Source organism: Falco cherrug, chromosome 5, assembly GCF_023634085.1.
Source record: "Falco cherrug isolate bFalChe1 chromosome 5, bFalChe1.pri, whole genome shotgun sequence".
NCBI lineage: Eukaryota > Metazoa > Chordata > Aves > Falconiformes > Falconidae > Falco > Falco cherrug.
Window position 1 is genome coordinate 28,771,643 of NC_073701.1, and position 15,142 is coordinate 28,786,784.

At 36.3% G+C, this 15,142-nt stretch overlaps 1 protein-coding gene across 2 annotated transcripts in view; it reads left to right on the forward strand.

Annotated features, from left to right (window-relative positions):
• Nucleotides 1-15,142, forward strand: part of KDM7A (lysine demethylase 7A) — a 71,830-nt gene that overhangs the window by 41,537 nt on the left and 15,151 nt on the right. For both annotated transcript variants that reach the window (XM_055711124.1, XM_055711125.1), the window contains exons 8-14: nt 761-848; nt 1,582-1,688; nt 4,833-4,924; nt 9,202-9,291; nt 10,090-10,299; nt 11,791-11,915; nt 12,436-12,593. In XM_055711124.1, coding sequence (XP_055567099.1) covers nt 761-848; nt 1,582-1,688; nt 4,833-4,924; nt 9,202-9,291; nt 10,090-10,299; nt 11,791-11,915; nt 12,436-12,593 — 870 coding nt within the window. The remainder of the gene's footprint in view (nt 1-760; nt 849-1,581; nt 1,689-4,832; nt 4,925-9,201; nt 9,292-10,089; nt 10,300-11,790; nt 11,916-12,435; nt 12,594-15,142) is intronic.

The following is a 15,142-nucleotide window of genomic DNA, read 5'->3' on the forward strand; positions in this document are numbered from 1 at the left end:
GTTAAGGCTGCACGATATAAGCTTCCCAATTAAAAACAGTTACCTTTAAAGTTAATAGCTTAAGTTCTTTTGTGTACTTACTTGAAATTATCCAGTAGTAACCAGTTAATTGATAGCATAATGTTGGCTGTGCTTTGCCATAACGAATAGTGGAATTCACAAGGACAATATTTCAATTATGTGACAAATTTATATAGTCAGAGTGCCTAGACCAGGTTTTAAACAGATGATAATTTGGCTGGAATTAGGATGACTGTGTTTAGGGTAATTTATGGAACATATCTGAATTCTTATTTGAGTAACTTCGGTATTGTTAACTGACTTTTATGTTGTGCAAACAGCTCAGTTACTGTAAGCAACGTGTAAGTATTGAAAGGATTATAATTTCTGGTTTATGACATGACTTTTGTTCAATATATTTTTCCTTTCCTGACTAACTTATTTTTGTTCATTGGAGGGAAAACTTTTGGGAATTTTTACTTGAAAAATAACTAGCAATCTTACATCCAGCCCACCCTCTCCCACTCACCCCCCACCATGAAAAATGTCTTAGCTTCTTCAGAAAACTATAGTTGCACTAGATTTCTTAAACACTGTAATGTTCATGTTGTTAAAATTTAGATTACTTGTTTCTAGCACAGAATAAAAATTTGTTTGCTTTTTTGTTTCTGGGTACAGCATTTTTACTTATATAAGTATTTAAAAACAATCTTAGAATAATTTATATGTATGTATTAAGTTTCCGAATCTGTCATTTCAGGCTGGATTCATGCTGTGCTCACATCTCAGGATTGTATGGCTTTTGGAGGAAACTTTTTGCACAACCTCAATATTGGCATGCAGCTCAGGTTAGTCTCAGCTCTTCCTATACCTTTTCCTCGGTTAAGTAGGATATTCTTCAATAGATATTTTTCTTCATGCTCTTAACCAGGATCAAATCAGTACAGGCTCTCAAATAGACAATAGTGGCATTTTCAATTAGAATGCATCAAGCACATACTCTTACTTCACTTCTGCAAAGTTTGTTTCAAAAGCAAAATGAAGGGTATGCAAGAATTTAAATGAATTGGGGGGGAAAAACCCCACAAAAAAACTCCCCTTGGAGATTAGTATAAGTGACTAAAACAAAACTAAGCAAGCCCAGGTGTGCAACACTTGAGTTTTGAAATGAGCCTCCTCAAGTCAGCATTGCTCTAAGGGCAGCTGTATTTAGTTTTTGTCCAAGATGTGGAGCTGTCTTCTAAACATATTGTTTTTATTTATTACAGTGGAATCCTGATAAAATTCCATCTGTTAAAAGATCACACATTGGGTTTGTATCCTAGTTTTATGAAGTCCAACTTTATTCTTAGAAGTGCCGCAGTCAAACTTGATAAGGTCAGAGCCTGGATGAGACCAGAGTTCAGTCTTGTCTGTGGTCTTGTTGGGATTTAACTATGTGGTACTTGACTTCTTTTATTTATCATGGCCATGGTTATGTTATTTTATTTTGGACATTGTGTAAATTTGAATGATTACGTAGTTGAATAATGAATGTCACAATTAAAACATTAATGTTGTGTAATATTTCTATTTAATCAGGTGTTATGAAATGGAGAAGAGGCTAAAAACCCCAGATCTTTTCAAATTCCCTTTCTTTGAAGCCATCTGTTGGTTTGTCGCCAAAAACTTACTGGAAACATTGAAAGGTAATCCTTGTTTTATTTTAAGAGATACACATGTATCTGCTTTCATTTATTTATTTTTTCTCTTCATTGATAATGGAGAAAATTTATACTGCTGTTGTATGAACAGATGAAATTTTTTAAGCTGGAAAACTAGACTTGAATTCCTATTCCTTTTTTTTTTTTTTTTTCTTTCAAATGTCACATTATTCTTTTAACTAAATTTTAGTGAATACTACACTATGACAGTTCTAGATCCAGCAATTTTTGGTTTTAGTAAATGATCTTTCTGAAAACTACTTCAGTGATCAAAGGCTTTTAGGGTGACTTGCACTGTGGAAATCTTGGTGCACTTGGTGGTGCATGTAACCAGCACTTTGTAGCATGCTGCTGGAACCTTTGAACTATTTTATTAGTGATTTTCATCCAGTGCTGGTAATGGTCAATGAAAACATTCTAGATCATCAAGACAGAGTATCTGAGATTTTGGCACAGTGCAATTATACTGCCAGTCAAACAGGATTAATTTGCCATTATCTGTCAAGACCTTGTTAAGGAAAATAGAAAGCTTACTTCAGTGACATCAGTTTTTCATTCAGGTTTCTTCTTTATCATTTAAATCTTTAAGTACCCTTTGATAGCGTTTCTCTCATTTCAGCAAATGACTCCTTATATGATCCCACTAACTTGTACCTGTGGGTTTCTTGTTGTGGCTTCACAGCTGAATGAAGAGGTTTTCTTGCACTTCTACAATTTTCTCTGACCTTTTCAGTCAAAACACCTGTTGTGTTCTGCTCTTTGTGGTAAAGGGAAAGGTGTCTGTGAGGGCTTTTGTAGAAAAGGTGCATCAGTTCCTATAAGCTGTGTTAAATCATTTATATCAGTGCTTATCAATAGACATCTCAACAGCCTGATGTTCTTGACAGCTGCTGGTCCTTTCCAAACTCCTCATCTAGTCCTGTAATTCCTCTATCTGTACCCACGTATAATTGAGCTTGAGAAAAGTGCCTGTCTGACTTCACCTTCTTTTCCTCGAGTATATTGCCCTCTGCCTGCTCTGTTTAATCTTAATAGTAAATGTCATATTCCAAATGATGTATTTCAACAGAGAGAAATCAACTTGCAGAGGAGGCTGCTGAATTCAGCTCCAGCTTCTCAAGAGATCAGAATCTCATGTAACCTTTTTCTAATAGGGAAACAGTCACAGTTACTGAAAATTATCTATTCTCCTTTCAGCAGATTAAGGCATTGAACAACCCTTGTTTCCAAACAAGCGTTGAAAGTTTTAGAAACCTAAAGCAACTCGGAAATCTTAACAAGCAGAACAAACTTGCAAAAATTTTTTCCTTTAAAAAAAAAAAAAAAAAGAGTATTTTCTTCTTGAAAGCTTACTTTGTTTGGTCTCACTTCTGTGTATCTAAAACTTACAAACTCATCAGAACACAATAGGAGCTGTATTTCTACTGGAAAAGCAGTGGGATATACGTTTCTATATTATCTAGCTAAATACTAATAGTTTCCAGTGTCTGTTTCCTCGACTCTTCCCTCTCCCCTTTTTATACCATGACTCCTTGAGTACATAGACTAGGAGCTTCTTGGGACTTGTGTCATAGAGGATGAGTATGAAGCTTATTCTCATTTTATTTTTAATCTATGGCTTAGCAGATATTTTGTTGCAGAGCAATGCTATAATCTATGAATTTATCATAAAAAGTAAAAATTGAAGTTTCCATGACTAGAGTGAAGATTTTGTTGGGCTTTGGCATCAAGACAGACTCATGTGAATTAGGTGTTTACTAGTAAGAATCTGTTGTTTAATAAATAAGGGGTGATACCAGTTTGGTTATGAAAGGTATGGTGATGACCAACTTGTAAAACATTGAGTGGATGGTGGTTAGCAGTACTTTGTGTGAAATTCAGGTCAGTAAGCAAAATCAGCACAATGTGTTTTTCTGGTTATTTTTATAAAATGATAACAAGGTCATAAACATTTTGACTTTGTCTTTTCATTGGCAAGAAGTGTTTTATGATACTTTAAGTGCTGTGGCATTCACCTAAGCTGTTTCTCTTCATAGTTCTTGGGGCTTCAGATTAGGTAACTTATTCATCTGATACTCGTTAATTTTTATTACTGTTATGCCATGCAGTCTTTTCTATTGCAACTAAAAAATCCAGCCTGTGGTGCTGCATTGTATTCTCAAAATTCTATCAACTGAGTCAGCTAGTGGGCAGGAAGACTTCTGCTGCAACTCAAAGGCCTGCCACTCCTCGTACCCTTTAACAAGTAGGAGGCATCTTTGAGGGAAGAACAGCTGTTTAGTAACAAACTTCCCTTTTTCTGCCAGCAGACTAATACATTATCCATCAGAATATGGTTTATTAGTGTATTCTTTTAAGGGAATAAAATGAGCCGAATATCCCTAGTATTGGTCAGTTTGCTGTTGACAAGTGGAAATATTTGTCAGGAACATGGAGAGAGATTGCAGTCTACTTTTGACTGTTTATGGAGTGTTTGTCTTTTTCCTTCTCTTTTTCCCCATGAAGGAAAAGAGAAAATTGAAAAGGAATTGGAGTCCCTTGGGAGCACCAGCTTTCTTAAGAAGAGCAGCTTCTGTAGCAGAGTGATTTCCACCCCTTGCTCCCTTTGATTTTTGGGAGGAAAAATGATGTCAACTGCATGAGGGAGAACTGTGATAATTGGAAGGGTGTCAGAAAATATTTGGGGAGTGGAAGTGTGCCACTGAACCATTTGCTGTATGTATGGGAATAAGCAATAGGAATTGTAATTTAGAGCTACATCCCACATCCTTCTGGTTCCCTTTGACTAAAATATTTCTGAATGAAGTAAAAGTGATTTCTTTTTTCAAAGGTGTTTTCTCTTGTTCTGTACTTGAGATCTGTTTTGGTCTAATTGACCTTTACTATGTTGTAAATTATCTCCAATTCATGCAAGAATAAGTCAAAAAGGAAAGGAAGATTTTGCATAGCATCACTTCAGTGTTGGGCTGGGTTGTTTTGTTACGGTATGCACACAAATACAGGATGTCGTGTTTCATTTGCTTGCACAATTTATCCTTTTTTGTGCAACGTTATTGGCTGAAAGGTAGGTATCATTCTATTGTTTTCACTGTTAATGTGGTTCTAAATTGGTGTCTGTATCCTTTTTAGAACTGAGGGAAGATGGTTTCCAGCCTCCAAGCTATTTAGTACAAGGAGTGAAGGCTTTACTTACTGCTTTAAAATTATGGATGAAAAAAGAAGTAAGTATAAGTGATGTTGTTTGCTATTTTGGTGAGCTCTAGTTTGATTTAGAAGTAAGTGAAGGTCCTATCCCCTTTTGAAGTTTAAGATTATTTTCATCCATTAATGAGTACTGAAAGACTCTGTGGTGATTATATACTGCTGATCTGGAGAAGAAGCATCATGACAATTTTGTATTCCATGATGCTAATAAAGTCTTTTTAGACCAATTAATAATAAGCTTTGTATTTTAGCTGATAGAAGTAGAATCTTGCTTCACCTCAGGATGGAATAAGAATGCTAGAGGATAAGCAGATAGTGTGGGGCTTTTTTCTAACAAATCTGGCTTTATAATTGGTTCATTCTAGTCTGAGGCAATGGAGGGATGGAATGCCCTGATACTTAGCATTTTCCAATAACGTCAGTACTTTGGAGAACACATTTCAGGTATGCCTGTCTTGCTGAAGAGTTAGTTTAGATTCAGATGAGGACATTAACTTCAGTTGAATACCATCCCTGTTGAACATTGGCTGACTCTTGTAAAATCATTAATATCTTGTCTATGCTGGCTTTGCTGGTGCTCCACTCTCCAGGAAAGCTTATTTGTTTTGGCACAGCACTGGGTCTGGCCTAACTCCATGTGTTTTATCATGTGCCTTGAGCTAATCAGTCCTCTTGGAACCGGTGCTTCTGGGAAGTGCTGTTCACTGACAGGCAGTTTGGTTCTGACTGAGCTTATTAATTCTAGGTTTTTTCTGGCCATGCTGACTTGAACTGGCTCTTGGGGATCTCATTTGGTCTTTCTGCACAGAAGTTCTCCTTGTAAGAGAACTTACTATACAACAGGTACGATATTTGCACAGTGCTGCATCCAGCGTAATGAGCTTTGAGGAACTGAACACCAAGTGCAAACGCAGAGGTGGTTACTTTGTGTGGAAGCTGCAGGAGTCCAGCCTGTGTAGCGTTACTGATTCCAGGTGAACCTTTGCTGGCCCTCTGAAACACCTTGGAGTTGGTTCTCCAGTGTCTGTGCCATTCTGGATCAAAACTAGCTAGTAAGCAGTGTAGCAGTATTTACAGGATATTGTGCCTAAGCTGTTAAACCATGTGTGAATCCAAGCTCTTTCTCCCTTAGTGGTATGGGTAATAAGCAAACCAAGTAATCGGACTGCTGGTAACGGAGATCAAACATAGCCCGTATAAATCCTTATTTTGATTTGAAATTGGATTGGAATCCCTCTTTCTAGATTGCTGTAATACAGTATTGTAGCATTTGTGTACCGTCTTGTAGCTCATTAAGTATTTTATTTATATCACTTAGACTGTGATCTGTTTCCTACTTTCTTGTGCAAAGAAGCTAATTGCACATGCTGCATTCTGAATGCTTATTAATGAGACCTGTGAGTATTCCCAAACTACTGGCTGAACAGAAACGTCAATTGTGAGGAAACCGTGCAGCATCAGTGAACTACTCAGTGTTTTCTGCTGTCCACAAGCTATCATGTTTTGTACCTTGTGTTCATCTTTTCTAGCTGCTGCTTTGTAAAAGAGCTAATCTTTTATTTGCAGCAGGCCATGTGCATGATAGGATTGTAGTTGTGTGCAGCTGAAGGCAGGAGGAGCTTTGTACATTGCTGTATGATTGCTCATGCTGGGGATTTCAGAGAGATTCTGAAAGAGAAATGACAAATGAATACTCCTCAAATGAGAAGCCTACTCATGAGGTTTCACATTTGTATCATGGAGTATGTCTTTTCAAGACAAGTGAATTGTCTTAGTGAATTGTTTTAAACTACTTGCTGGAGAAATTAAAACTCTGCTTCAGCAGGGCAGCAGTATCTTCATTTCTGCAATATTTAAAAACTGCCAAAATTTACAAGATGCTGAGAATAGAGATTGAGTGCTACTAAAATTATTTTAGTTTTCATGTCTTGATTTGAATTCAGTTTGTGCAAGGCTTTTATCAGTATGAGTATTCTCAGATTATTTTGGTGCAGATCATCAGTCTGCATGTTAGTTGATGTAAACAATGACTATGATGACCTATTGAGTTGTCAGAGCTCTTGGATTTTAGCTCTGGCTTCCTGCCAGCTTGCATAAGCAACAGGTCTCAGATTCAGTTGTTCAGATGTTTGATTCATGTACCAATAAGGTGATTTTGGGCAACTGTTTTCTGTTTTTAAAGAAGATATTAATAGCTGTTGTAAAACAAAAAAAAATGGCCAGTTTCTTTTTTATAAGGAGTGAGGGATGTGAGGTTTATTATTTTTATTTTATCTTTTTGTGTGTGTGTGTGTGTATGTGTGTGGTTTTGAGTATTGATATACTTCATTGTGATGCTAGTCTCCAAAGATGGGTGCATTGATTTACCTGCCAGGATTTTTTTTATCTGTATCTCTTGATTTAAGACAAGTTTCTTTTTCCTCTGTATATTTCCAAAATATTTACAAAACCATTTCTTGAAACTCTTGAATGAATCACAGCTTTTTTTCTATTGTTTTCTTTACCTGCAATTTATATCTGACATACTTAGGCCATTTTGTTGCTACTGTTCTCCTTACTCCAGGAGAATTCTTCGGTCCCAAAGGCTGCTTGTTCCTTTTCCAAGAACCAATATGCAGAGACAACTTAAACCCAAGTTATTTAATAATGATAATAATTTTTCAGGCATGGTGTCTGTAGGTATTTATATTTCCTGCACATTCTTCCCTTCTGTCGGACTGTTAGATTATGTATCCATTTGAATTTGTTCATGTATTTAAGTTGCTGGGGTGAATTTTTAGTCTTCCTTCCTGCCTTCCTGCCTCTCTTTCTTTTCTCTCCCCCCTTTTTTAAAAAAATAATTATGCTGCCACAGCTTACTTGAGAAAGCCTTGGTATAAATAGATACTTCTTATAGTGGCAAAGAAGTGAGTTTGCCAGTGGAACTTACTCTGCTCAGAGAGTTACCGTAAATCATACTGCCAAACTAATGTGCTTCTGATATAAAATGTTTGCATTGGGAAAGCTTTTCAGTATTTTTATACCAGAAAAACTTGGAAGTCAGTCTTGTGGAGGATTGCATCAGTCACTCCCTCTTGGAAGTCCTCATGGACGGGAAGGCTTTTGGGAGAGTGAAGTCCTCAAGTAGAAAGAACTGAATGGTCCTAAGATGACCAGTAACTTACTGTAAAAATTATACAGTTTAGTAACAGGTGCTGTGTTCCCACGTGTAAGTGTGTGGAGGTGATGCATTCAAAGAATGAGCAATGGTAAACAATAGCAGCTGATTTAATCTTTCCTGTAGAATTAATGGCACTGAAATGAATTATACCATGGTTATACACCCAAGTTGTTTTTTGGAGCAAGCGTTTGTTTTGTTGACTTAGAGGAAGCCACATTCAATGAAACGCACATGCAGTATCAAATTGCTTCTAGCCATAATTTTGCTGCTGAACCTTGTTTTTGAAGTATGGGTAGCTGAAAGTGTTTGTGGGATGTTTTTCCATTTAAATAGCTGATTAAGAGGATAGAATTCATGTCAGTCATTCTGGTCGATGAGTTGAGTGTTATTTTTTCTGTTTAATTTTACCTGAAAGTGTTTTCAGGCACATTTAAACTGTTCATACAAAGTATTAAACATACTTTTTACTAGATCTAACTGTAGAGTGTTTGGACTTACTCAGATTGGTAGTATATATATTTTATCAGAGACAGAAATATGTCTCTGATACAGTTTCAGAGGATTAAAGGGAACATAAACTATTGTGGTTTCATAAATTTTTTTAATAGGGAATGACTTTTTAAACTCACTTTCTCCAACCTACTAGATTCTAAATAAGCTAAGAAAGTAACTTTTTAAAGTGAAATGTGAAGCAGATGTCTAAAAATCTGCATGTTGGTTACTGATTATTACTCTTTATTTGCTCTGTAGATTAAATTTTTTGCTGCAGTGAAATTCCCTTAGTCTTTAGCTGTTTTGAAGGTCATGACTCTTATTAAAGTTTCTGCTAAAGGAAAAAAAAAAAAAGCAGCTGATTACTCTACTGAGGGGGACAAAAAAATAAAGTAGTTGTCAGTATGGCTTTGTATTACCCCTTCCTTGGATTCTTAAGAGACACATTGAGGGATATCTGCTGCCTTCTAAAGCTTGAACTGGAAGCCTCAATGTGTGTGTGTATCTGTTCTGGAAGTTTGCAGTCATTATTACAGATATTAATATTTTTTTTTTTTTCCTCCTGTACATTTCTTTTGTATTACTTCTGCTTTTACCTGAAAAAAATGAATTGAGTATCTTTTCTTCCCTCTTTGCATACAGCTTGTAACAGAACATGCCTTTGAAATTCCAGACAACATTAGGCCTGGGCATCTCATAAAAGAGCTCTCAAAAGTGATTCGTTCTGTAGAGGTAAGAACAGAGGCAACCCTACATAAGTCTGCAGGAAAAAAAAAATCGTTGGGTCAGGGAAATTCATAGTAGTTATGCTTCTAATTGATCATATTAATCTTTAATTTTTTAATGTTCATTTAATATTAGAAGATCAAGAGGAAAACTACGGAATACTAAGCTATGAGCATTTCAGATAAAATGTATAGCAAGGGTATTCTATGTTTGGGTTTTTCATATTTTTAATGGTAAAATTACTTGTAAGTCAGTATTTCTAATACATTCTTACTTAAAACCACTTAAAATAATTACTGTGATTATGTTGTTACAGAGTTTAATTTGAAAATCTATGCATATTCTATTGTCATACTGTTATTATTTCTGGTCCAGTTGTCATCTCTTTTGTTCTTTTTCTGATGTTTTAATGATATTTGTGTTATAGTCAGTGTTTTTTTCTTCTTAATGAATATTGATTCATGAAAAATTCTCACATTGGCATGTGGAGAGAACAGTTCTGAGAACTGAAGAGAGATGTGATCTGCTGAGTAGAATACATGTCTATCCTATGCTGCCTTTGTGAATAAAACCTTATGTTTTGGTGTTAATTTTTGGTGTTAAGCACTGCTATTACGGGAGTATGTATATGGGAAAGAGGTGCAATAGAAATAAGCCTTGTACATCAAATCCATAGGAAATATGTAGTACTTCTCTAAAAGGTCTATATATAATTTATATTTAAATAGATGAATAAGAAGCAGCACTTAAATATGTGGATTTTTTCCTCTGAGACTGTTCTGAAGTATGTGTTTCTAATTAAAGGAGGAAAACGGCAAACTAGTTAAAACTCAGGGAATTCTCGGTGTGTGTCCAACTTCACGGTCTTCGCATGAAACAACTTCGCCTCACCACTCCAGACGAAGGGTGAGGAAACTGCGAGATCATGCCACCAAAACTCCTTCCAATCTGGACATCCTTGAACTCCACACTAGGGAGGTACTGAAAAGGCTGGAGATGTCACCTTGGGAGGAGGCAAGTATTAAGTTATGTGCAAGAAAAACAAAGCCAGAGTGGATTTCTAATCTCTGTTGAAAGGGAGAAGCTTTTAACAGGCATAAGAATACAGGCTACTACTCTGTCATATGAGATATGGATAGATTTGTTTTCAATTTCTTTCTTTTGAGTTTTCCTGAAATGAATTTTTTTCTTCCTTGATCATTTTTTTTTGTGGCGGTTCCTTCACTGTTGTGTTTCAGAAGGCGCCCCGAATCTGCTACCTACTTCAAGTATAGTTTTTGGATTGGGACTGCTGTAGCTCTCAAGTGCTACTTTGAATCAGGTCTGTGAAGAAAAGGGAGCTTGCAGAACCTTTATTTGGTGAGGCTCTGAGCCAGCCTGCCTTGCTATGTGTTTTTAGATAGCTTTTTCTTATAGTTCTGTTACTGTGATTTGATTAGCCTTGGTTTTCAGTCGTGTTCCTGTTTCCTGTATGACAGTGCCTCGCTATCAGTAAGCCTAAGGCTGCCTCTGGTCTCCGTTGTGGGGCTGTGGACTTTGTGGTCGTATTACAAAGGTATCATGGAGTGATAAATAAGTAAAATGTAGTCTCTTGAAAAATTCTTTTTTTCAGGTTTGATGACCTTACTTCAAAACAGCAACAGAAATGGGAGGAGGAATGAGAGAGTGGAAATAAGTAGCTTTATGAAAGGAAATAAGTAGCTTTGTGAGAATAACAAATGCTGACAAATTTAGTTGGGACAGGATGGACTGTCACAGTGGAAAAATACTGATACTGATTTTCATAAGGCATGAACAAGAGACATTCATTTCGAGACGTTCCCCAAAGACAGAAAGCTGAACTTAAATTTTATGACAAATAGTTAACCTCTGCAGTTCACTGCTACAAACAAATGTTTAGGAGTATTAGTTACCGTCATTTAATGTACAAATATATTGTTCACTATCAGTATTAACATGTAGAACATGTTAAAAAACCATACCGTTTTACATGTTCCTGGTTTGGCATATAAATGTATCACTGATTGCTTCAGAGTATGTGTCAAATGCAAATGGCTTTGAGCTAAGAAAGTTCTGCTTATGGCAGGTTACTTTGCATTACTGATGTTTTACTGTCCTGTAAATCAGTTTTGAGATACTAATTCCAGGGAACAGATATCCAATCCAGGAGTTGCCTTATCAGTTCCAAGCCCAACTTTTGGCTTGCCCGTCTATTGGTATTTCTTTGTTTTGAATACAGTGATAATTCTTCAAAGGAAACATAAAAGGAGTATTATAGTGAAGTTGTAGTTGTTCCAGATATTTTAGGAGAATATTGATGATTCAGGGAAGGAGAAGGTGCAGTCTGTTCTTTTTTACACCCAAACATGTTTTGTCTGAGCTTTCTTCAGTTGGTTATCAGGAAGGTAATCATCCTGATGTTGAGTTTAAACTTCTGTGGAGTACAGGAAAACCAGTTGAATTTATAGAAATAAATAACAAGCAATATTGCTTTTACTTCTTTAGGATACCGCAAGCTCGAAACTGAATGGGAGATTTAACAAGCCCTTTCAGCCATCTTCTACAGTACCTGAATGGCGAACAAAAGACAATGATCTTCGCCTTCTGCTCTCAAATGGAAGAATAATTAGGTACAAAGGGTTGATTGTGGATCACTTCTTCCTAGTCATTATGGTCTGGAGCATGCTAATTGCTAATAACATTTCTGTTTGTGGAGCTCTGGGTTCCCTTCTACCAGTAAGATTCATGTTAGGAATGTTGAAGGAATGCGTTGTCCCTTGTGTCTGCTGTCCCCTAGTGGAGCCACGGTTATGGAGTGATCTACGTATGTTCGTATGTTCCTTTGTTCAAACAGCGTTTCATTCAGTTGCTCAGTTGGGTTTGTACTGAAGGGAATGCTTCACAGTAGAAATGGTTGGTTTGTATCCATCTATTAGAGTGATTTTTCATTAAAAATACACAGGTGTAAAACTTTGCATCTTTGTGGAAATGACAGGCATAGAATAAGAATATGTACAATTTGGAACGAAGAGGTGAGCATAAGAGAACATTACTGTTGTATCTCAAGAGTGTGTTGTAAATAATTAAAACAGTTGCTTCAGGTTGGTAAGAATAACATGTTGGTTTGTTTTTTTTTTTCTTGTGAGACAGAGATGAGAGACGCCCATTTACTGATCGAAGTCTTTACACAGCAGATAGTGAGGATGAAGATGACAGAACAAGGTCAAAAAAGACGACTGTTAAGGTAGAAGACCAGCCCTCAGGGTCTGAAGGAGAAGGGAATGCAGATGCCCAGAAACCACTGAACAGTAAGCTTGTCTCTTAAGTCCTATCCATTGAACGTTTTGATGATCTTAAAGAGGGTCTAACTATTGTCAAGTTGTGACTGAAATTTTACCTAAGTGTAAAGAGGATAAACTAATAGATCAGAGAAGTAATATTAGAAGTTACAACAAAACATTTGTCAAATATTATCTGTCTACTGAAGAAGAGAACAGGATAGAGTAGGAAAGTAAATTCACCTTTTTATGTTAGTGCCATCTTGAATACCCTGTACAGCGTTTTTCGGAGTGGAGATTCAGTTGGTGTTCTGGATGAGTATTTATTCCTTTTGATCTGTTTCATAATATAAGAACACTGATTTTTCTTGACCAAAATATACTTAAGTGTGAAAAGTTCATCACATCATTCACTCTAGAGGATAAAAGTTCATAACATACAGCTAATTGTAAACCTATCGTATACCTCACTTTTCTGTTCCATTTGGTGATTACATACTTGACCATACAATTTTTTACATTTTGCTAATGAATAGGTTTATTCCATAGAGGTGATCAAACATCATTTAACATTAATAAAATCTTATGCTTTCAACCTCGGCAGTAATCTGCAAGGCTGGGGAAGAATTTAGGTTTTCTGTAAAACACTTTAACACCACTTGCCAATACTTTAAACCATTCTTCACTAGTAGTTAATATTTTTTTAAGTCTTTCTGTACCCTCAAACCCTCCTGCCAAGTGTTCAGCAGTGCTGATCACACAGTGCATTAGTAAAGTATCAATACTGAATGTCTGGTTTTGGTGCCTATTTTTAATAGCATGGCTTTGTGCAGTGACAAATTGGTCCTTGACATAGCTGTTCAGCTCTCAGTTTAATTATAGAAGTCACATCCTTTCACAGTAGAGTTTACAAGGGCTCAGAGGGTATGTGTTAGGAAACTGACATCAACACTTAAGATAATAAGACTCCTCTAGAGACTTACAGTTCCCTTAGTTTCCTGCACAACAATCTGTAACAACATTTGAGTCTGTCAGTCTGGATAAAATATTTTATTATTTTCATTAATAAAGCAATTTGTAATCCCTGTTGACTGTACTTCCAAAGGTCACAGAGAACAGTATTAAAAAATTTGCACAGGAGAGAGGTCCCTCTTGAGTACTCATGAACCAACAAGGCAAACAGCTTATTGAGTGAAGGCTTCAGCATGTATGGCCTTTTTCCACTTTCAGAATTTAAGTAAATGAAACTAAGTTTTACACTTGAATCAAAGATTAAGTCATACAGAGAAATGGTAGGTTTTCTTCAAAGTTGTTGCTCTTATTTGATACAGAGTGAATATGGCAATGTGTATCTAAATGTAGGAAACGTACTTAGAACTAGTAATGAACGTTGAGATTCTTCTTCCAGAAATTGAGTACTCGGGACTATCGCTGATATTTTTAGTTGAATAGTAAGTCTCTTCAAACTTCCATGTTAAAGATCACCTTCATTTGGTTGTTTTTCTTTAACTGAAGGACTACAGAGAGAAAAAGAGACAGAGAGGGAAGATACTCTTCTTCCAAGAATTCCATAGAAGAAACTACCTGTTTCTGTAACAGCTACCACCTGCCATTGTTCTTACTGGGATTTAGGCCAAGAGGCAATGTCCACAGAGAGATGCCTTTTAACAGATCAAGCTCTGTATAGCTTTGTGTGTCATGCCAAGATCCTGGTTCTAAATGGTGACCCGGTGTTACCAGAGAGACAAAGATCATGTGCTGTGCTTATTAGAGCAAGATACTTTGTGTGGATGAAGGGGAAGGTGATTTAAGATATTTTTTTGAAATCACGGTAGCTTAGCCTGTTCTTACTGGTAACAACTGTTTTCATTTGCCCAATTTCTGGAGTATTCCTCCCAGTCTCTGGACGTGTGTGGAGCCATAACTTTTCTTGAGAAAGGCAGTAGTCCAAAGAAAAATTCATTTGAGCTACATACGGTATTATTTTCTGTATTGTGCATGCTGTTGCTTATCCTAGAATCTTGTTTGCCTTTTTGAAATGAGCCAAAGGCTTGAGATATCAACAGAAATCCCTTGGGTTTTTTTCAGCTACAGTAATTTAGAATATTCACTCTATTGTCATATGTTCAGCATTACTTAGCTTAACTTCATATACAGTGGTGTTGCTCATTTACTGTGTTTCAATAGTCCTCACAGCTCGTTCTAATACTAGCTTAAGTTTAATTAGTCTTCTCTAGATTTTGGTCCCAGATGTTCACTTTACTCACTTTCTGATAACTGGTTTCATTCTTAGCTTGCGTCTGACTCTAAAAACAATTACTGCTTATGTAGTGTTTAGAAATTAATAATATCCCTTGGAATATATCTGATGCCTATCTGTGAGCTTTGCCACAGTCTACAATAGGAACAAAATCCTACCAGCATTGCAGTGTATATGGGGTTACAGGTACATCTTTTATGCTTGCATAATGAATGAATTATGAAGAATTGCATTCAGTTTATCTAGTTTCATATAAAACTGTGCTGAAACAAAACAACACAGATCAGAAACTAGCTCTGGAATGAAGAGAAGTACAGTT